Source organism: Trachinotus anak, unplaced genomic scaffold (genome assembly GCF_046630095.1).
Source record: "Trachinotus anak isolate AG129_WGS33_773 ecotype Australia unplaced genomic scaffold, CSIRO_AGI_Tana_v1 ptg000028l, whole genome shotgun sequence".
Taxonomy (NCBI): domain Eukaryota; kingdom Metazoa; phylum Chordata; class Actinopteri; order Carangiformes; family Carangidae; genus Trachinotus; species Trachinotus anak.
The window spans coordinates 71,060-95,252 of NW_027273879.1; the positions used below are offsets into that span (position 1 = coordinate 71,060).

Here is a 24,193-nt window from a genome sequence, read left to right on the forward strand (position 1 = left end):
TGTTTGTTCAGTGATGTGTGGACAGTCGGCTGATGGAGTAATGCAGGTTCAGGTTCATACAAACACCCTCCAGTCTTAAGGGTCAGTCTCATATTAGCACCGGCGACTTGGGCGTAAACAAGGTCCAGAGTTTCACAGAGTTGTCTCAGCTCCACCGTCGTCTGTGTGCTCCGTCCTATTCACCTCTCCACCCAGACTATGAGCTTTTTTCACCGATGTCTCTGCAGAGAAACGGTACAAGAACATTTTATATCCAAAAGGTCAAAGGTTAACTTCACTGTGACATCATAATGTTCTGTAAAAACACCTGTGGACATTATTCAACGCTGTAACTCAGGAAGTAGAGACTGTGACCATGTTTCCTGAAACTTGTCTGGTTGGTGGAGGAAACAACCACAAGTCATTAATTCTAGTTGTTAATAAATTTTTTTATTTTTTCTTCAGATCTCTTCCCTCTTCATGCACATACACTTCAGACCAACTATTTACACTGTTAAAAACTCATTTTTACAGTGTTTCATTCATGTTCACCTGGACCAAGTTACGCATCTTTTATTAAGATTCAGTTTAGACATATTTCTCTTTTTTTTTGTGTGTTTATTTTTCATTTTTTGCAGTTCGACTGGTCAAAAGCTTTAACATGTAGGTGCATGTTTATATCATTACAGAGACTTGAAATGAGTGAAATGCACTGATTTAGATGCAGATTACAGCCCTGGTTGTTATAAAGTTGGGAAGTGAAATGAATGAGGAGAATAATCTTGTCACTGTGTGATGTGGATATTAGCAGGTGTAGAAGGGTCTAATATTGATAATCATTCTCATGCTCCCGCTCTCTGCCCTGCTTCCTCTCCCAGAAAATGCCATCCAGTCATTTGGTTATGGCTCAGAGGGAGGGACTCTTCTTGTAACCGAGCCAACATCCACCTTCTTACCCCCCGCCCAGCCGCCAGTCCTCTCCAAACCCGCTCCCTCTCTGCACGGCAACGCAATCAAACCCCTGGACGGCGCTTGTATGTTTTCCACTTGTGCCAACCTGCAGGTGAGTTTGCCTGTTTGTGTTTTAGCATATGTCTCCTCTCCTTGTGACACAGAGTTTCTGTCTGAGCTAGAGCCAAAATGCTGTCTCTCCAAGAGACACATAGAGATACATTTAGTTCCTCTTTTGTTCCTGCTCTGTCTTTGTAGAACAGTCAGCGAGTGAGTGAGTTTGTCCTGAGTTTGTCACAAACAGAGGATGAGTCCAGCTAACTACAGAGAAATCCACAGAACATATAGATCCAGACAGGACTGAGGATCAGAACAGATTTATGGGCTCTGCTCTTCGTCACCCTTACACATAAGCGTCATCCTGCCTCCATCCAGGGAAAGTGGAAACCCATCCATTATGAAGAGGTGTAAGGCTGCAGGTTAGAGGCCAATATAAATTGCTATCCATTATGTAAGAGATTTAAAGCATGAATTATAGAATACCTCAACATATAGTGTGACTGGATGTCGAGGTGTTTTAATAAAGTGTAACATTTTTAACTCTATATACATTCATATACATATACATTCATCATCGTGGAGATGGGTGTGGAAGATAGGGAAGATATATGAAGGATATTTAAACATATATAAGGAGCCGTTACATCTGCTTATTCCTGCTGGAAAAAGATGGAAGTAAACTGGAGAGTAGCTGGAGCTGGAGTTAGCTTAGCTTAGCTTAGCTTAGCATAAAGACTTGTCCAAAGTTCATCAACACACCAACACTTCAGTTATCAACATTTCATATCTGTAAAACTCACAGTTTGCAGTTTAAGGAGTTTCATGATGGAACTATGTGTCTGTGTGCAGCTTCCTGAAGTCCTTCTGAAGGCTCATGGGTAATTTAGTATTTAGAGCTGCCTGCAGACAAACATGAGAACATGTTTGACTAACTCTGCAACTGTCTTTGCTGTTCCTTGTTCAGAGTTTTTTTTTTTTGTAACTAATTAAGTGCAGAGTAAACATTCTGCTTCCTGTTTACAACGGCTCAGACATGCCCAGTGTACGTGAATGGTCATGTATGTGTGTGTTTTCAAGAGATCGTTTCAGTGTGGACGTAGCCTTAGTCTCAGGGTTTCTGCATGAATCTTGGCACCTGATTTTGACTTTATTTAGTCTGTTGCATATTAAACCACAGAGGATGAATAAAAAGTCATTAGTCCATTTTTCTTGCTCATCTTTTTTTTTTAAATTGTGACCACCTGCTGTAGCTGAGTTAATAATGCAACTCCCACAGTGAGAACTGTGGCAGCTCACCCTTAACTCAAAGCCCAAATATACATGAGGTTGAGTGTGAGGCTGCATGCTTACAGTTCAATGTAGTATCTATATTTCTTTTTTTTTAATATCCTGCACCAGCCCTGTATTTATTCACCTGTCCACTGGTAGCACTGCAGGGACTTATGGTAGGAGTTTGTTGCCTATATTGCCACCTTGTATGTTAAGGAAGTGTTTGTGGAGCTGTATTATTGTCTTATCATATCATATTAATATTTGCTGTCATGTGAGACACACAAGCCGTGCAATGAGCAACTGCTGTAAACGATGAAAAGCAGCATTCTGAGCAGAGAGCCTTGGGGTGACCACTGATAGGCTGGGACAGAGTGAATTTACAGTCCCTGGGTTAGACAATACTGTTTTATAACGACAAATGTTCACAATTTAACCACTGCGACAAAAGCAGAATTCATCCGTCACTCCTCCAGTGGCTTCATGAAGCAATAATGGCAGCACCTGCAAACTGCCGTCTGTCAGCAAACCATCTCTAAATATCAGGAATGTGAGAGTGAGCATTTCCAGTAAATATGAACCTCCATGGTCACACAGCAGCAGAGATGAAGTGAGGCTGACACAGAAACAGACAGGAAACAGATAAAAGCAGAGATATGATATGTTAAAGCGTGAGCGATGGAGAAAAATCATGTAATGTAGCAGAGCACAGTGTCCTTCTGGATGCTGTATATTACCTCCTGCATACTACTGTGAATTTGTTTTCTGAATTGTATCATTTCCCAAAGCACATGGATATAGCTATCATTTCTGTGTGAGCGACGCTGAACAGTCAGTTTAAAGAACAGGCCTGCAGAGGCGTCCAGTGTCAGAGGAGGTTACTGCAGTAATCGTCAATATGATAATGATTCATCCACATGGTTTAATGATCGCTTCAGCAGCCTTGTGTGTGTGCACATGGATGGGTATTTGTGGATTTGCACATGCATATTTCAGAGGAAATGATAATGATCCGAGACGCAGGCTGCTCTCCATGATTTCCCTGCCACTGAAAAGAGTTTTCTTCTTTCTCGTCGAGCGATAAGATCTGATTGGCTCTCCCACCCAGGCAACGGGAGGAGATATGCTAATGAAGTGCCGACAAAGAGGCTGATGGAAGACTCAGATAAGTGATGCAGTGTGCGTGTTTTCGAGCAAGTGTTAAGTGTGCATCTTTGTTTACGCTGACGTTACTGCTCTGCATTTCAATGACAGTGAGTCCTGCTGAACTGCTTCTCATCCTCGCTTCAGAAAATAATGAGAAACTGAGAGTTTCCTCGTTCTGAATTCCCATTTAAATTTGTTCTTTTAATGATCCCCAGTGTTTCTCAAAGTTGGGACACAGGACTGGATAATGTAATGATCATACAGGTTTGTGTTCTGACCACCGGTTTGATTTCTTTTGAGAAATCATCTTTTTTTTCTGTCATTTCTAAATACTACAATACCCATGAGCCTTAGCTGCTGTTGCTATGAGAAGAATCCAGTCAGAGTTAATAAATTAGAGCAGTAGTTTTATCATTGCAGTTGTGTATAAAACACGTTGCCATAGTTACTGAAATCATCCTCTGCCTGTAGTTTCAGCCATTAGCAGAGCTTGGAACAGAATTTGAAGCTTGTTGATTGGATGCTCCCCGGGAGTTTTCATCAAGGATCCAGCTATCTTCAAACACAGCTGTTCATTTGTTGCACTGATGATTCAACTGTGAGAATTCATGTCCATCCGAGAGAGAGAGAGAGCGAACTGTCAGTCAACAGCACTGAGAAAATTCATGAGACTTTTTCTGGATGAACCAGGGACTTTGAACTGTAGAACTCTGGATCCGTCCAGAAACCTCTTTAAACTGTTAAGTTGTTAATCTCTCAAAACAGAACCCTCTGTTTTATTAGCAGACTCTTGCTCCTCTGTAAGTTATCGTGTAATCGTGGTGTTAGTCCATTCTTGGCTCGCTGTTGTCTGTGATTTACGTGTCTCCCCTCAGTCAGCTAATATGAAACTAGGATGTTTATGCAGATGACACACAGCTGTATGTTTTAATTCAATCCAACAACTCTGGTCTAACTAATCTTCTTACCTGTCATGATGATAGCAAATACTTGACCTGCCTTTTCTTGACATTAACAGTCAGAGGTGATACTGACCGATCAGTTCAACATCAAGCCAGGCATCATGAAAATCTCTCAGATTAGACCATTTTTTCCTCCTGTTGATCTGAAGTTTTACATGGTTTTATTTTTCATGTCCAGATTATTCCAGTGCACTGATATATAAGTCATCATACACCAGCTGCCTGTTGGGTTTTGTTTACTACTAATTTTCAAGGGCTTCGCCCCCAAATATCTCACCTGTTTGCTGATTCCACACATGCCTGTGTGTCCCTTAATGTTGCTGGACAGGACGGAAGTGGTGGGACTTCATCAGTTAGAGCCCCTGAACTTCTGAACTCTCTGTCTATTGAGATTAAAGGAGCTACATCTGTCTGTCTTTTAAATCAGAATTCTTTTATAATGAAGCCTTGTGAATGTTCAAGAGCTTTAATCTGGTTTTATCTCTCAACTTGTTGTTTTTTCTGGAATCTACGTCTAGTCTCTGTTTTGTCTTTTTTGTTTCCTTGGAAAGCACTTGTATCTATGTTTAGAAAATCTAATAAAATTCATTATTGTTATTTTATCAGTCAGTTCCTAAAGCATCCTGGGTAAAATTGGGAAAGCAAGGACACTTTTGGAGCATTCTTGTGTAAATGAGGACTTTGAAATGTGACAGTAGTTTGGCTGCGACTGAACACAGACTGAGGAGGGACAGATAGTCAGCCAGTCACAGACAAATACTGTGATCAGTGTTTCTGAATGGCAGGTTTGTTTTAGAACAACATCCTATAATTATAATGCAAGAGTCACAAAAACTCTGTCTTTAATGAATCAGAGTTAATGAGCTGAGTGGGAGTGGGCAGACTGAGGGGTATAAAGCAACTGAGCCATGATTGTGTTCCTGACGCTGTTTCATAATGAGTTCTTGTTTTACAGGATGGAGGCCAAAAGTGCATCCCCTCTGATGAGTACGAGTGTGAGGAGGTGAGGAGCTGTGATTACACACCTCTGTGTATTTTGACGCTTTAAAAACTAATTATGGAAGTAACAGGTTTTTGAAATTGCATGCATTCATGGGGAGGGACGACAAATTGTTTTCCCTGCAATCATGTGTTGGATGGCAATGCACGGGTGATAATCAGGTTCAGTTCTTTTCTGTGAGGTTCAGGTCCATCATCATGTCAAAAAAACAAAAAGTCTTCATGATAGAATATTATTATCAGTTCAAAACAGAGAAACTGTACACAGTAATTTAACCCGTACAGAATAACAGCTGCGAATCCATCTCTGATCCAGTGTTTAAAAATGATATTTGTATCGAGAGCAGAGTCCACATGCAGCTCTTACACTTCCCACGTGTTCTTTTCAAGTGAACTTAAACATAATTAAAAAACTATATGAAACAATATCGATAAAGATACAAGGGAGTTAAAAAGATAAAATCCCAAACCCACGATACGAACTGATCCTCAGTTTACTGACTCAGCAGTTAGTCAACACAATTATCAACATGCATTAAGCCAACAGGAAATTACACGTGTGGCGTCTTCACAGCGAGTTTAACTGAACATATGTCAGAATCTTTTGTCCCCAAGATTTTATACAGATTTTGTATTTTCACACATATTGAACAATCTCTGATCTCGTATCACAATAACAATATTATCGCTTTATCTGTAGAAATTCCAAAAAAAATGCTGTTGGGATTTTTGTTCAAGCTTGTTCAGAGAGAGAGAGAGAGAGAGAGAGAGAGAGAGAGAGAGAGAGAGAGAGAGAGAGAGAGAGAGAGAGAGAGAGCACACTGGAAAACTACCGCCCTTCACCACATGGTTTATTAACCTATTGACATAAAACACTCACGGCCTACATGGAGTTTCTGCTATGACTGTATTCATGTTGTGCACATGTAACCTCCATTTCCTCCTGTAATCACACGCAACTGTGAAAATGATTTTTAAAAATTATAACATTTATAATTGAATGTATTTTTTCAGATTTATTGATCAGTCACAAACCTTTGTTTTTGTCATCTGTATAATCTTCACATTGTTTATAATGAGTGTGGTAGACATGGACTCAAACAGGGTGAACCTGCAGCATCAGGGGGGTGATGGTTTGTGACGGAGCCTGGGATCAGTTGTTGTTTCAGTGGGTTGTGTGTAGATATGATGTGTTTGCATGAAGGGGGACAATTTACTGAGGCCTAGTGTAGATGTTGAAGTATATGATATGTCTTGTCAGCAGATGTTAGAATTATTTATTAACCATTTATATGCTGCTTTTTAACCAGGGAGGTTAAAGTAAGAACTTACAGCTTGAAGAATTGATTTGGTCTATATCATTGAATTAATTCTTCTTACATTTTTCTGTTCCTCTCCTTTGCTCTCCTCCATCACCCCCCCCCCCCCAGGCTCTGCTGGCCCAGGGGTCAATAGACTCTCAGGACTCCGCGGGGGCCAAGAGCAGCAGCCGGCAATCAGCTCCACTCCTCCACCACCTCTCTGTGACTGTGTGTGTGTCCGTTCTGCCAGTGTTTCTACTCTACGTCTCATAAATGTGAACTCACAACTCACACACACACATACACACACATACACATACATACACACACACACACACACTCACACACACACTCACATACTCGCGCACACACACATATACACACTCCTAAATGGCAAGACCCAGAGAAAGTCATGTGACTTGGCGCCCTTCACTACGGGAAAATGTCAACCGACAGACGTCCAAACATCAACAACGGCCTTTCGAGGAGGGAAAGTGTTCTGGAGGACGCTCAGATTAACCATCTCTCTCTGCCACATACACAAAGAAGAAGAAGAATGGAGAAAGACGACGCCGGACTGTGGATTCTGTGAGAGAGAGGGCGGTGAATAAAAAAGCAGACACAGAGACACTTGGGAGTTTGGATCACAGTGACTTCATGTCCAGTGCTCCCTGTCTGGAGGGTTTGTGCTTTTTGTGCAGCCGGCTCGGACTTGCTCCCTCCAGCTTTCTTGGATGTGAGACAGCAAGGCTGAAAAACACAGGGACTTACTGCTCAAGCACAAAAACCACACACACACCCCAACAACAATGACACACACACACACACACTTGGACAACAAGTCTTAAAGTCAGCAGCGTGAGAGAGAGAGAGAGAGAGCGAGGGAGGACGGGATTTCCAGGATGGACAGATGGGACAGATCCTTCCACGGTGTTTGTCAGTTCAATTTATCACTGCCCTGGAACCTCTCCAGTGGCAAGAAATCTATATGACATACATACGAAGCACAAACACACACGCACACACACACACACACACTCACACACACATACACACACACACACTGTCGCCCTCCCCTTAGACCTCATTAGCGGGAAAACAGGGTCCCCACACAGACACAAACACTCATGCTGTACACCAGTGTGCTTCTTGCGGGTCTTTATCTTAATTTTGTTGTCGACATTCTGTACAAAACTTCATTTAATGTGGAATATGAAAAAAGTCCATCCAATGGAGTCTCAGTGGAAGAGTGTATATTTCACATACTGTAAGTGTATAGTTGTGTGAGCGCAAGTGTGTGTATGTCTGTCTTTATGTGGGTGAGTGTGCTGGGAAGTGTGTGTGTGTGTGTGTTTCTGCATGGATGTCTTAGGCCGACGGTATGTGTGGAAACAGAGAAACGCTGGATTTGAGTCTTATAAACAGCTGAAGACCAGGTTGTGAAAGTGCATCACTGCTGACACTGTTCATGTCGACTTCAACCAGGACTGAAGTATTTCACCTTCTCTGCTCTGGGTTGATTTTACTGAAATGGGAGTTTGGAGAGCAGCGAATCATCCGCCGCCAAAATCAAATCAGTTTATTTATAAAGCACATTCAAAAACAAGTGAGCTGAGTTGACCAAAGTGCTGCACAATAAAATACAAAGAAGTAACCTGACATGGTAACAGACAAGGAAGGAGAGAACGTAAGAGATGACTTAACTACCCCAGAGTCAGAGACAGACAGGAAGCAGTGAAGGGTTTTGAGTTTAACCTTTAAAATAACCATGGAGGGGGAAGACTTAATTAAAAGAGGTAAACTGTTCCAAAGCTCTGGGGCTGCTACAGCGAATGGTGAACAGGTGTGGGGATGGAGAGGGGAAGAGGAGCTCAGATATACTGGGCCACCAGACTGTGTAAAGCTTTAGAACCAAATAAAGAACTTGATTTGGTACCTGACTGGTCCCCAGTGCAGGGATGCAGGTACAGGTGAGATGCTGTCTCTCTTCCTGGTACCTGTGAACAGTCCGGCTGCAGCGTTCTGCACGAAGTAAGGTGGACTGGCTGATGTCATATGGAGGACAACCTTCAGATCATGTTTCTTATGATGACATCAAGGTTTTCAGCCTGAGCATGGAGGTCAGGGGTCACGGGTCCTCAGAGGTGTGTTATACCTGTGGTGGAGTCGGAGGGACCAAACAAAACCACTTCAGTCTTACTTTCATTTAATTATTTTAATTGGTGTCTCACATCCTGGAGGCAGTCATGGAGAGAGCTGACTGAATTATTAATGTCGTTATCTCCAGGTTCTAATGGAGGTGTAGCAGAGTGTCGTCAGCGTAGCAGTGATAGGAGATTAAGAGTATAAGGAAACCAAAATGGGCTCTAAAGTGGAGCCTTGAGATCCTCCACATGTGATGGAGCAGATGTGTAGAAGGACATAACAACAAACCCAAACTAAAACATGATGATCAAGATTTCCTGTGTTTGCAGATTGAATAAACATCAATCATACAGATATATACCCCCCCCCCCCCCCCCCAGCAGGTTGGAGATATTTCAGTTCTACGTGCCCAGCCAGTGTTTCAAGGGATGGCAGAGTTTTTAACCAACTTTCTGTTCACGATTATTTATTACTTTAATAATAGATAATAATTCAGTTAATTTATATTAATGTATTTATTAGTTACATTTGGTTTTTACGTTAGGAAATCATTGCTGAAGTCAAGCCTAATGTTGCCTTATACATAAAAGAATGACTCCGGTCATACAGCTTATTAATGAAACACAGGTCAGATCTGTGCATCCTTAAACAGCGGTGGTGTCCCATGTTTAATGTGATAATGTAAAATAAAGAAGATATGATGGTTCAAGTCATGGCAAAACATGAAGTTGCTCAGATTGGCTTGGTGAAATTCAAGAAGCCATTTTGCCCAAATTTTGCTTAATTCTTTGTCACAATTCAGGGTAAAAGATGTGATGTAAATGTGAAGCTCGCTGACATTTTAATTAAATGTTTCTGTCATTCTGAAAAATTACAATGACCCCATGAATCCAGATGAAATAAAATATTTCAGTGTTTTAATTCAGCTGTATTTACTGTAGGTGTCCACATTAAGTTTTCAGTAGTGATTTCATTTCACAACCAATTCAGTTCTGTTTATAATGTTCAAATAATTATGTCCTTTGATTTGCTTCTATAAATGTGTTTAACCTGTGTGTGTGTGTGTGTGTGTGTGTGTGTGTGTGTGTGTGTGGGTTCTTCAGTGTGTACTTTACCTCTGGCCACTCTGTGGGGTATTTTTTATGTTTCATAGAAGCTACCAGGAAGTGGATCACGAACAAAGGTGTGTTGTGCTGTAAGACCAGGTCAGAGGTCATCACCTCCTGTCCTCCATCAGCTGGAAGAGAAAGACAGATCAGTTTCTGTGGTGTGGCCTTAATTTACTGTTCTTTCTTACAAGTTATTATCATCGCCCCACCAGCAGTCAGGACATCACATGTTCCTGATCCCAGGAGGATGAAGCCTAATGATTCTGTCAATATCCTGAGCTTTTGAAAGCACCGCCATCACAGCAAATGATACTTTTGACACTTTTCATGGCAGGAAACCTCAAAATCAATCAGTTGTTGATATTCATGGTCCCCAGAGGAGGAATCCAAATCTTTATGGAGATCCCTTACTTTACTCTGGTGCCATCATTAGACCTAAATTTTGTATTTTATTGCAGAAATAACGTGAGAACAAGTGATCGACAGTGTGCAGGACATTCCAGAAACATGAAAATATCTGAACTCATTCATGCTCTTCAGTGGATGATGCCTTTTCTTTTGGGATCCTATTAGCTTCACCATCGGGCTAAAAAAGACGAAGCTATTCATGATCCCCAGAGGATAATAATAATAATAATGATCCTGTTGATCCCCTGACCTTTCCACCAGCATCACCAGGAAGAATTATCATCAAGTCACTGTATCTTAAAATCAGTCAGGTGTGGAAGCTCATGGTCCCCTGAGGTAAAATCCAAATACTGAAGTTTATCCCTCTTGTGCAATCATCAGGCTAAATCTTCAGTTTATCTTTCAGAAATATCAAACTTCCATACTGCAGTGAATTCACTCTCACCAACCAATGATGTTGTTGTCTCACTGTAAACTGAATTAATTTTCATCAAGTAAAACACTAATTAATGTTGGAGATGTGACCTGAGAAACTGATTTATTTCCAATGAAAAGCAGCACCAAAGTATTTATGTGACAGACAGAAGTTATCATCAGCAAAAAGAAAACAGAAATATAAACAAAGATTCAGTGACCAGTTGTTTATGTAGATGAGAGTAACAGTGGATCCAACCATTTACATCTATGAGGTGTTTCTGATTAGATATAAATTTTAAAGTCATAATTGAATTATTATGATCAACTATATTAAACACTCCAAAAATCCAAACATCAGGAAAAGCTCATTTATTTTTGCTTAAAGCAGAATCATGTGTGTGAATCACTTCTTCTCTGAATCACAACATTAATCTTAATCTGACTCCAGGTTAGGATCCACTGCTCCAGCACCACCCTCAGGACAAACCTTACACTTTTAATCCCAACTGTTGAGACTCTAAACAAAAGATAATTGGCATTATTCTGTGCTAATGAACATGACTACATCTACAGGCTGCTAGTGGGGCTTCACACTTTACGTCTTGTTGTGATGATGAGGAGGGAAAGTGAGAAACGAGCAGATTGATGGAGGAGAAAGGCGAAAGAGAGATTGTAAATTTGCTGATATATTTGTAAACTTTAACAGCTACAGCAGTGTAACTGAAATATGTGTCTGGAGATCTAAATAAAAGTAACATCTGTAACAACAGTTGTTGACTTTGTGTGTGTGTGTGTGTGTGTGTGTGTGTGTGTGTGTGTGTGTGTGTGTGTGTGTGTGTGTGCGCGTGTGTGTGTGTGTGTAGGGGGGGGGGGGGTAAAAATAAACACAAGCTTTGGTTCAAAGCAGAAACATTGGTGCAGAGAGGTTCCATGCCCTGGGTTTTCCCTCAGTTTTATATATAATTTTTAATTTTTTTTTTTTTTTGGAGCATAGAGCTGTAAGACCAGTCCTGATTTCTTTTACCTTTTTCAGAAACAAAAATGTTTTAAGTTGATTTTTTAAATTGAGTGTCATGTTTTCGTAGGTTTGCAGATTTGGTTTCAGAAGTGAGACTGACACAAAGTCTGAGTTTCCTCAGCAAAAATAACTAAATATAGAAGTATAGTTAATGCTTTTAAATGTTTTGAAATTAAATGATCTTTAAAAACATTAAAAGCTCCTTTCATTATTTTTAGTCCAGTTGTTATAATAAAAATAAAAAGTGCTCTGAAAGGCATCATTTGGCCTCCATATTGTTATGGGGTCAGATGTTGGCAACATTTTTGAGCCTGGAGCATGAACCTGATCTTGCAAATAACTTCTTATTATAATGGAATTAGTTATCAAGCTTTCTAAATTATTCTTTCTAAATAATTATCATAGAAATTTAATGCAGTAAGCATTAGTTAGAATTCTCCATTAACAATGTGGTTTATCTGTAGTAATACTTTACAACAGAGGAACAGTGTATTTGTGTCTTTATTACAAAGACCTTCAATTCAATTCAATTCAATTCAATTTTATTTGTATAGCGCCAAATCATAATATACATTATCTCAAGGCACTTTACAGGGTAAGGTCAAGACCTTACTTTGTTACAGAATAAACCCAACAGTTCCCACAAAGAGCAAGCGCTTGGCGACAGGGGGGAGGAAAAACTCCCTTTTAACAGGAAGAAACCTCCAACAGAACCGGGCTCGGGGTGGGCGGCCGTCTGCCTCGACCGGTTGGGTTTAGGAGAAGATAGAAAGAGGGGGAGGGGGAGGAGAGGGGAGAGAGAGAGAGAGAGACCTTCTGTCCTTTATTGTCTTATCTTTGATTTATGTTCAATTACATATTTTTAGAAGAATACTGCCTATAAACCATAGCACACATTATTATTATTGTTATTATTTTCATGTGTTTATTTTCTGCAGTGTAATTCCTGACAGCGACCCAGACACCACCTCTGTCCTCTGCAGCTGGACTCTGAAGATTCAGTTTGCAGAGATTTCAGTGAGTAAATGAAACCGAGGCTGTAAAATGAGGGAACTGTGGATATTGCAGCCTTGCAGGTGAAGCACTCTGCATTGTTTAACTCTCTAAGTGAGACTCGCTGCTCCTTTAATGTGCTCAGAAAAAAACTGAGTAAGAGGCTTTTTAAAATGTGACCTCTGACCTGACATTTCCGTTGAATATGGGTTTTGAGATCGCTGAATAAATTCTGAGTGATTCATAACTCTAGTGGAGCAGCCAGGAGATGAGTCGCTGATACTGATGATGATGATGATGATGATGATGATGATGATGATGATGATGGTACACTGTAGAGCTGATTAAAACCTGCGTATATTTACGCACTGACTCACACTCAGAAAGATTAGTGGAGAATCAGAGAGACAGGTGCTGACAGGCAGGACCGGCTCTGACAATCTGGCATCAAAAGGACGATTAAATGCACAGAATAAAACAATCCACTGACCGTACGTGTGTGTGGGTGTGTGTGTGTGTCTGCATTTTACAGCTTTATTTCTCTATTTCACACGGCTCTGTCACTCCCTCACATCTCCTCCTCAGCCTAATCCATGCACTTATTCTCCTACTTTGATTCAGACGACAATGATAGCAGGTTGTGTGAAATCATAGTTTATCCATCCATCTCCATTTCCTGTGTTTCCACACCAATCCCTCTGTCACATCTGTTTCATCCTCCTTTACATCTCCATTTATGTGATCCATCTGCCTGCACCTTTCCACATCACTTTGTCTGTCCCGCTTATTATTCTCTCATGACTCACTTTACTTCACTGTGTCTTTAACTGTTTCTACTCCAGCAGGAAGGAGCTGGAGGAAAACTGCTCTGTATCCGCTTATGTTTAAAAAAAAAATTTCTATCTGTACCTTGATTTATTTTTTACAAATTGTCCAGATGTTATATTATTTTCTCCTTTTATCTACTTATCTGTAATGGACTGGAGACTGTTTCCTTTCCTCCTTCTTTCAGTTCAGTCCTGAAGCTTCAGTCCTTACCATTAAAATACAAAGTGCTCTTATTTGACATTATTTGGCCTCCATATTGTTTCACTGTCAGATGTGGGTCACCAACATTTTGAAATTTTCAACTGGGTCATGAGTTGGAAAAGGTTGGGAAGCGGTGGTATGAAGGATCCCTCTGCTCTGGACGCCTGTGACTTGGTCCTGATGGTCACTGATGTGAGGGCCAATCACAGAGCAGCATCGTATCTTGTTCACAGTCTCACTGAGTTTGTTCTTATTCACTACGAGAGTGAGAAACACTGTGTCACACACACACACACACACACACACACACACACACAAACACACGGTGCAGACCAGTTTTCAAAAGACAAGGGACAGAGAGAAACCTGGATCAGTGATGCTGTGATTCTCCTTTTAGCTTTTAAATGACTTTAAATTATTCAATCTACTGATCTATCTATTCTCAGAGTCATTGGTAAGTTCAGACGTCAACTACCAGCAGGAGAGAGACCCCCCCCTCCTCCCCTGCAGCACAGAGCAGGTAAGCGGTGAACAAGGTAAGAGTCTAACTGTGTGGGACATTTACTGTAATGATTCATGTCAGCTGGGCTCGCAGCGACAGTGTCACTGCTCCAGCTTGTCTCCATCAGGACACAGGGGCTGGAGAGGGTCCAGGGAGGAAGCCATAATCAGCCACCAGATGAGGTTAGGTGAGCGCGGGCAAAGCTGCAGGGAGGAAGTCAAGGCTGCGGTTAACGAGAGCCGACACACCCAACGAACAACCCGCCTCCAAACAGAATAATGAAGTTTAAATGTGTGTGGAAAGTGAGCCGTCGCTGGTAAAGATCTGCACTGACTCACATAGTGACTCTCTGAGCCCTGCAGCCTTTCACACATTTAATTGTGTGTGTGTGTGTGTGTGTCTGTGTGTGTGTGTCAAATAGGCCTTTCAAAATCATTTAAAATAAGTAAATCCCTGTTGAAACTACCAGTATCACACTCTGTGGGGCCTTGTGAGCTGAACTGACTGAAGAAACTTTATTTAAAATGCAACATTTAGGACACGTCACTGTACGTCTGTCAGCGAGGTGGCGCAGTGATTGTCTGAAAAAAGGCCCAATATATCCTGTATGTAAGTCCATTCTGTGCATATACACATGTATTAAATATTTATTGAAGAACAGGTCGAGTAATAACCTGCACACACCAGTGAAAAGTCAAACTCTTCCTAAGTAGAAACTTGACCATTCTGGCAACACTGAAGCTAACAAGCTACGCTAGCTTCCTCCACTCTGGACTCTCTAAGGTGAGCTCAGCGCCGACTGTTCACTGTTGGTCTGTTTGAGACTGTCCACCAGTAAAAAACCAGCCCACAGGTCGTCTGTCAGCAGGTTACTATGACCCACAGTTAGGTTTTGTTGCTAGGCGACATCTAGTGGTCGTAGTGATGATGACAGGAGCAAAGGGAAAAGTGCGGTGACGTAGTTTATAGAGCGACAAAGTCCACGTCAGGAGGAGGTTGGGGTGGATGGATGAATATGACCCAGGAGAGCGGTGTTCGATTCCCATGTGACAGGAGCAGTTTATGTTGTTTCTATGATCCATGACCGTTTGTTGTTATTATTGTAACCATGACAACAAAGATCGTCTAACATTGAGGAAGTACTTATTTTTAACTCAAATCACCATCTTTACCTAAACCTCACCAGGCCATGACTGTTGTTATGGTAACCATGGCGACAAAGGACCAGTACTCCTCTGGGTCGTATCAGAGGGTTGATATTGTTCAGGTTGATTTAATTCACCCCCACGAGAAAATCCACTGATTACTGTGATTCCACTGAAACAAATTGGTTATTCAACCTTTACACACAGAGAGAGGCAGAAATCAATGAGACACATTTGGGTTGGACAGCACCAATCACAGAGCAGATAATCTGTGTGGCCCCAGTTTGTGCCTCTGTGTTACCATCAGCTACGTATGAGTCACTGCAGTGAGCATCCTCAATGACCCGGAAGTGTCACAAAAACTATGAGAAGCATCAGGTTGAAAAAACCTTTTGTCTGCTGAACGATAAACAGTTAAACAGTTTTAACTTCCTGACCAGATACCTGCAGAGCAAACAGAGGTTCAACCTGAAAACAGGTTTAAATCCCATATTTTACGCTCACACCTGTCACTGATTCTCCAGTCGATGCCATTAAACCACGGAAGAAGAAGAGCTTATTAACAGATCCAGTCAAAGCTCAGATGATGAAAACCATGTGGAGGACATTTCTTTTTTTTACTGTGTTAATATGGTTCCATCCTCCTGCTCATCATCGCTCTGCACAGCTGATGTGCTCCTCAGCCACGGCGGCAAAAATTAAAAATATGTATGAAACAGGAGGGTGGAAACACCTCTGTGTTCAACTTTGCTTTAGAGACCTGGAGCTGAAGTGATGAGTGATGTTCTCAAACATGTCACCACTTCAAAATCATATTCAGGAGCCGTTCTCATATCTCAAGCATTTGGATTGAAAAGAAGATTTTCAGGGCCTTTAGAAAAGGGCCCAAGTTCTCCAGGGCCACAAACACAACATAAGCAGAAGAGGAAATAAGACAAACTACACAAAGGCTCGGATCAACATGTAGAATAATACAGGACGTGTGAGAAGGGCCTGTAACGGTATGTATGTAATCTGTGACTAAAGGGACACTCTGTCTCTGCCTGTCACTATAGCAACAAGTGGGGGGATGGAGGGGGTGGAGGTGGGGGCTGTAATTATGAAACAACAGAGAGAGAGGGGGAGGGCAGAGGTGCTCGGAGACTCAGACAGGATTAAAAAGGACGAGAGTAACACAGGAGCCGTGGATGGAGAAGATTTAAGGGGGCTGTCTTCACTGCTGCAGTTTGTCGGTCTGTGGCGTGATGTGTCAGAAACTGCTGCAGAACCACACAATCACACAAATATAGAAACATAAGAGGGTTTGTTGAAGATGTCCAGAGGAACCGGCCAATCAGCACAGAGGAAGATGTCTCCACAACCATGTGTCACGAAACCAGTTTTTACATTTATGCTGCATAAATGTACAAAACTACATGTTTAGGTCAGAATTCAAAAAGCATGAGAATTAAACCATGACACCAGTCATGTCTGGTATCAGAGAGACTGGGTTTTACTCTTCACTGCACTTTGCATGAAGCTCACTGACAAATAAAAACTGTTCACTGCTTTATTTTTTTCAAACATTATAAAAAATCTCCTGCACAGTCCTGCAGCTCTCAGCCGCTGACCGTCGCTGTGTGACTGTATATAGTTGCTGTTGGTGATTGAGGCTGTGACAGTGTGGCTGTCACATCCCGTCCTTCGTTAATGTTTTCTGTTTTCTTCCAGTTTATGTTTCACTTCCTGTTTTATTTTGTTGGGTCTAACCTTGTCGGCCCCGCCCGTGATGTGTTGCACCTGTGTCCTACTGTCCTCCCCCTCCTAGCGTGTTCAGTCTGCCTGCTCCCTGTCTCCTGGTCCAGTGTTCTACCTGCCTCTGATCTCTGTGTTGAGTTGTGTATTTTCAGTCCTCATCTTGTGGTTGTGATACAGGAGGTGTGTGTGTGCAGTAACACTTGGTAACACAACAGTAACAGAAACACAGTCCTGTGTGTCTCAGCTAACGTTAGCAGGAGAGTAAACAGCTGCGGAACAACTGGACCAAAATCTCTGGGCTTGTTCACTCACAATCTGCTCCTCAGGACAATTCTCTACAACCTAAATGTTTTCATTATTAATGGCTCATAACTGAACTATGAAGCACTAATAAATGCTTTATTAACCATTAAGAAGTCATTTGATTTAGGCTCACAAAGCCTTTAGAAATGAGAAAACTAATTAACTAGAGACAATCTGAAAACAAAGTTAGATGAAAATACAAATGATTCACAACAGATCATTCAGTTCATTTACCTGAGAGAACATCAGATGTGTGTTCCTGTATTGCAGCGACACGTGGCTGCTGTTGACACTGTGAAATTGGGAGGGAGGAAGTGAGAGGTGGCAGAGGGGATTAAAAGGTTGGAAATAGCAGTTAGACAGGAAGGAAGAGACGGGAGGGGAAACGCTGCTCGACGTGAAATTACACGTCTGCACAGAGACGCACAAACCAGATGAACCGATGACCTGAGCAACGACGGGGGAATCAGACATCAGACGCAGAACACACTGATGATGAAAAAACACACAACAGCAAGGCACTCTGGGAGAAGTGAATACAGTGATATTCAGTACACACACACACACACACACACACACATGGGTGAAGTGACAGGGCTATGAAAGCACTCAGAAGATGTCAGCAGCAATCATGACCACCATTGTGACACACACACACACACACACACACACACCATCCATCACACCGAGGGCCTCGTGTGGCTGAAGGAAGGTCGTCATTTGTACATACGAATAAACAGAGTATGAGGGTGACATTACCCATAATGCACTCTCCCTCCGAGGTGTGAAATGTGGTGTGGGGGCAGCGACTAAAAATAACAGGAATAAATGAAACCTCTGGAAAACAGAATATGATCAACACACGCAGCGCGACGTGTTTTCATGTCTTCGCTGGAAGCCTGAGAGACGTTTAGGTGATGTGTGTGTTTGTCAGCGTTTACTCATGGAGTGCGTTTGGATTTTATCAACACAACTACTGTTACACCTCAGCCACAGCGGTGCAAACTGAAAACAGACACACTGACTGCAGCCCACTGAATGTGTTGAGGACAACAGGTGGTTGGAGACGCACTTTGTGACTTGAGCGCAGCAGCTGCTCAGACACCAGAGGCACAAACTGTGGATAATGAAAATCTATTGTGTTTCACAGTTTTACAGCTGGAGGCTTTGAGGCTGAAGTAATGCATCACTTTCTGTAGCAGATCTGAAATGTGTCCTCATCATGTTAAACACAGCTTCATTAAATTAGTTCAAGCTCTCCAGCTGAAACCATTAACGTCTGTATCTTCACCGTGAGGTTCTTCGCTCTCTGACGCGACGTGAACGGTGTCTGACAACCAGCTGATTTAGGGCTCAGCGATTCATGGGAGGGGAAGTGGTAGGAAGGATACAAGTGCGCCACCACAGGGCTGAATACCTCGGTTGTGGACATGATATTTGAAGATGAAGAAGATCAAGACAATGGAGACGAGAGCAACTCAGACCCTGAACAACTCAGAGTCTGAAGACATGGAGTAAAATGAAGTCATGAAAAGTCAGGTTAAGTTCAGGTTTTGTTTGGATGCAACTCAAATATCTCTCCATGAAATATGCATGATACAATAAATGTTGGTTTAACCCTGATGAAGTCAGCTGATCTGCTCCATCAGGACCATGTGGGCGGGGTTTGATCCGGTTTGACTGACTTGAAATGTCATCTAAATGAGTCCTGTCTTTATCTGACCAGTGAGAGAAGCACAGGAGAAAACACAAAGACAGGAAGCTGTGACCACGACAGTGTGTTCATGTGAGACCACAACAGCAGGTCTGAGGAGGACCTGGACTCTCCGTGGCCCCAAACAGAACATCAGGAGCAGGACTGTGAGACTGAAGACTGAAGCTTTTAGAAAAGTACATCCTAATACGTACCGTGATGTGTGTGTGTGAGGGTGATATTACCCATGGAGCACTTTAACGCCGTGGTGTGAAATGTGGTGTGGGGGCAGCGCCTAAAAATAACCGGAATAAATGAAACCTTTGAAATAAGAAAGGCTGTAAACGAACGAGCACAGGAGCCTGGAGCGGAGACACGAGGCTGTAATCACAGCCGAGTGCGTCTGTCCCTGTGCAGCTCGCCGTGGCAGAGGCCGCGGCCGCTGGAATTAGTCAGGAGTTAATGAGACAGGCCGCGATCCTCAGGAGGTGACCCGTCTTAACACAGAGCACTGAGGGGCCCAGTTTCTCAGTCTGAAGGGCAGAGCAGGAAGTGATGAGCAGCAGACAGGGAGGGAGCTGCAGAGGAGCAGATTTATCCAGTTTTAGAGGCAAAGGCTTAACAGGTGAAGGCTTCCTGTGCATCAGATTCTGTGGCTGCAGTTTCCATCCACTGCATCTCTTACCTGCTCCGAAACATCTACAAGAACCTCAAACAAGTCCAGTGACCTTCATAATGAGAATCCACCACCTGCACGACTGAGAACCTTTACATTCATGCCGACAGTGATAACTGAGGATCCAGCCTCGGAGCGGAGCCTCTCTGATACTCAGGAAACGCGTCCCTCACTCCTGAAACAGTGAAGATCCCGATCCTGGATCCAGACCCTTATTGGGTCCTGCAGGTGTGATGTGTTCACTGTTTCTTGGCTGTTGACATGTTTGGGAGGATAAATCCAGAACCACCTCCAGCAGCATTTTAATCCATTCATTCAATTCATTTTCTTGGAAGCTGCATGAATTATGGCTTTCTGATCATGAGAGGAAAAATCAACTGTACATGTGTGTGTGTGTGTGTGTGTGTGTCTGCTCTGTGTGCTTGTTTCCTCCTCAGCTGGTCATTGATCAGAGCTGTGAGTGTGTGAAGGTAACAAACCCAATGCTTCCCCCCCTGCATCGATACAGACACACTTCACTGACCACCATCATTATTCAGGGCAGAAAGAAACTGTGTGGCTCGCGGGGGCTGAGGCTGCACTTATTACTATTAGCCAAGTGGATAACTGTGTGAACCAGTGAACTCCTCTTTCATTTTACCCTCCTTTGTTCTTTTTCATCTTCCTCCCTGCCTCACTTCTTTCCTGCTCTTCAGCTCGTACATCAAGGCCGGCTTCACACTGAACGCTGCCTTTGCTTCAGGACAGGTAAACATCTCTGTGTGCTTTAAAGGTGACATTTTCTACAAAGGACAAAAAGCAAAGGAAAAAAGAAGAAATACATGGACTGACAGACTTTTGTCGTCCTCTGCAGTGATGTCTTTGTGTGTGTTTGTTTGTGCAGGTGTAATCTGTCTCTTTTTGTACATTCAAAGTGCAGCTTGTTGCTCTAACACGTGTGTTATCAGTGTGATAAGTTGCTGTGTTTAAAGGCACCAGTATCAGCTACATCTGTGCTACTGGAGGAAAGAATATGAGCATCCATCTCCCACATGATACACATCTGCTGGATGAGAGCGAAGTGAGGAGGAGGAGGAGGAAACTGAGATAGCAGGTAAAAAGAAAATCACAGGTGAGGAGGAGAAAAGGTGTAAAGGAGAGAATTTTACACAAAATACAGAAAATCTGCTCTGGAAAAATGCATCTGTATTCATGGACCTATTATGAGATGAAGGATCTAAAACCCCCCCCCCCCCCCCCCCAAAGCCTGAAAGAAAATGGCGAATGGACTATGTTTACATTGTGCTTTTCTATCTTCTGTGAACCAGATTTTAGACAATAAAACAGCAGCAAACAGCTGTTGTCTATGTAAAGCTGTAGTGGAGCCAGGGCGTCCTGAGCAGAGAGTGAAGCCACGCCCCCTCTGTGTGCGTGGCCATCTGAGTTTCTCCGGTCTTTGTTTTGGTAGCAGGTCAGGTAGTGTGTACATGGTCGTGTCCCAAATCCCAGTTTTTTACTGCACTTATTTTTTCAGGTGACACAACACATGAATCATCATGTTACTCATCAGGTTTTAAATTTAAAACCATCAAAATACTGGAAGAAATCACTTCTGTCTGTGTGTCACAAACATTTAGTTTTCATGAAGACATTTAGACTGTGACACATTTACTGAGGTGCAGATTTGTCTCGTTATCATTTATGTGATATGTGTGTGTTCAGTTTCTTCCAGAGCTGAGATGATGTGGCACCTACAGATTAACTATAGAAACTACTGTGTCACTTCACATCCTCTTGTGTAACCCCGTCAGAGTAATATCTGAATGTGTTGGTACAAGTGTCGGAGAAAGGATGGGGTGAAGAGGTGGTGGGGGAGGGGGTGGGGCAGAGAGAAGCAAAGAAGGACAATACGAGAGGTTGTGACAGTGTTTACTGAGCGAACAGCATCACAATCCTGCTCCTGCTTCAGGAAATGAACACAGAACAATTCCTCTCAGCCACTTTACACACACACACACACACACACACACACACACACGCAAAGACAGTGGATCATCAGCACTGCCTGCTTTAAACAGCTGAATCCAGTTCATCTGTACAGATCTGTTACTCCCTCAAAATTCACAGTGTTGTTGTGTGTTCCTGTTTGTGTTTGTGTGTGATTAACTACTTGTTTATGTGTGTATGTGTTGGGTGTATGTAAACCTCCCTCTCAGGTGATTCAAGCCAACAGTGCCACTGAACTCCATCATTTTATTGAACACGAACAATGTAAACAAGAAATATGTCGCTGAAGCTGAGCCGCAGGTTTTAGCCTCAAGTTGTTCACTGTCAATCAAACTGTGTCCATTAGAAAATATGTTGAATAGCTGTGATCAGCTGCTGTCTGCAGTGAATCATCACCATCACTGTGATACTGAGGGAAACTTAAAAACAGGAGGATTCTCAATGAAGTTCTGAGTGTCTCAGCAACTTCAACTAGCTCCATCTTGTTCAGTCTAGTTGGAGCTAACCTAGTTGTGTTATACTAACTAAACACCTAGTTTTGTACCCAAACTCAGTACAGGTACCTCAGTATTGTACTTAAGCACAGTACCTGAGTAAATGCACCGATGCTGTGGGCGGTGGGAGGATGGTGAGTGAGCAAAGTGCACGTTCAGTATCAGCATATTGTGACTTGCCAATTACATAAATAACAACCTTTCCTCATGGTGTTGATAGAGAAATGTAACTTAATTACGTTTCCTACAAAACACACGTGTCAGAGTGTAGGAGACAGGTGGAGGCTGGTGTGGGACTGATCTGCCTGTGGGTTCATTTATTGCTTTATGTAATTATGTGTTAGTTTAAATGAGTGTGTGCAGCATCCCTCTGTTCCTGGCTTGATAAAGCAACAAGGCTCTCAGATGAACACACACACACACACACACACACACATACACACACACAGATCCAGACTTTCATATCAAGATAAATGATTAAATGTGGTGAAACAGCAGCAGCAGCATCTGTTGGTGCTGAAGCTCCGGCTCATTTACGTCTCTTTTTCTCCACAGGTTCAGTTCATCAGTTTAATGACAACCCCCATCCCCCCACCCCCCACCCCAGCCCACCCCACTCCGCCCCTCCAAAATAAATAGCAAACCAAGTCACCTGTCCACACTGAAGAAGTCAAACATCCAGTCTGCGGTGGACAGTGCATTTCCTGCAGTGTGCTGCATGATTTCACACACGATTAATCCTGAGGTGGAGGAGGAGGAGGAGGAGGAGGAGACGGAGGAGAAAGAGGAAGAGTGTTAGACGTGTGCGATCACTCTCTTCCCTCTAGCTCTTTATTGCATCCCTGACTCATTTTCTGTTACTTCCATCTTTAACCTTATACCAGTCTAATAAAACTAAACACAACGTCTACAGTTGCTTTATGTAATGAGTTCACTGCAGAACTGAACAGTCACTGTGCTGAACTTCTGGACTTACATACAGAGAGTTTCCATTTTCACACTCACTCTATGTTTCAGGGCACATATTGTTATTTTGCTCCACTAAATGTATTTTAATTGTTAGTTACTTTTCGTGTGAAAATTTCTGGAAATCAATCTGGTGATTGTCACTAAATTCCAGAGTCTGCCTCTGATTCCTCTGAGCTGCTCTGTTCCCACAAACTGTCTCACCGTGTCACTGGGTCACATGTTCCTTCATCACCATGAACACACACACTGTAGTTTATTCAGACTCACACCACCCTGCTTCCACAAATACTCAGCACAAAACGTGGATTAATCCGTCACTGAAAGTAGTTCCCAACAGAAGCACTGTTCCCTCCTGTTTGTTGACTGGGTTAGGGTTAGTCAGAAAACACTGAGACAGACCAACATGGTTTGATTCTGTACATGAGACTTGGACCATGGTCAGGATCGAGACCCAGACGTTGTCCTATCTGGACCTGCACCTATAACTTATAAATTACTGAGAATTATTAAAGGGTGACAGAGCATTTCTATTCTAGCCTGCACAGCTTTTCCAGCCTTTGCGGTAATGGTCATGTGATGCTACTTGGCCAATCACTGCGTCTCGAGTGTGAGACAAACACACAGGGAGAGGTGAGAGACAACATCAGAGGAATGAGTGGGAAAAGTTGGATATAAAAGATAGAGAAAGAGAAAAAGAGGAGTGAAGCTGTTGGACTGGAGTCAGATGAGATGAAGATAAACTGAAGCTACACTCTTTAGGTCTATTTCATATTTTTAAAATAAAGCTAAATGTTCTGATTATCTGCTTTTTATGTATGAACAGTGCTGTGTAAATTATTATTATTCCTGTTGGTATACACAGGTAAAATATGTTGAGTTTGTATAGACTTCAGGCTAAAACA

At 42.4% G+C, this 24,193-nt stretch overlaps 1 protein-coding gene and 1 long non-coding RNA gene across 2 annotated transcripts in view; both read left to right on the plus strand.

Annotated features, from left to right (window-relative positions):
* LOC139611560 (GDNF family receptor alpha-2-like) overlaps nt 1–11,515 on the plus strand; it is a 77,502-nt gene extending 65,987 nt beyond the window's left edge. Inside the window, exons 7-9 of the mRNA XM_071466324.1 lie at nt 858–1,042; nt 5,323–5,370; nt 6,797–11,515. Of these exons, the coding sequence (XP_071322425.1) occupies nt 858–1,042; nt 5,323–5,370; nt 6,797–6,940 (377 nt within the window). The 3' untranslated portion in view covers nt 6,941–11,515. The remainder of the gene's footprint in view (nt 1–857; nt 1,043–5,322; nt 5,371–6,796) is intronic.
* A 6,770-nt stretch (nt 11,516–18,285) lies between these two features.
* Nucleotides 18,286–23,221, plus strand: LOC139611721 (uncharacterized). The gene is made up of 5 exons (XR_011686347.1): nt 18,286–20,070; nt 20,280–20,312; nt 20,538–20,589; nt 20,814–20,935; nt 22,878–23,221. It is a non-coding gene; the product is annotated as an uncharacterized lncRNA (long non-coding RNA).
* Nucleotides 23,222–24,193: the final 972 nt, after the last annotated feature.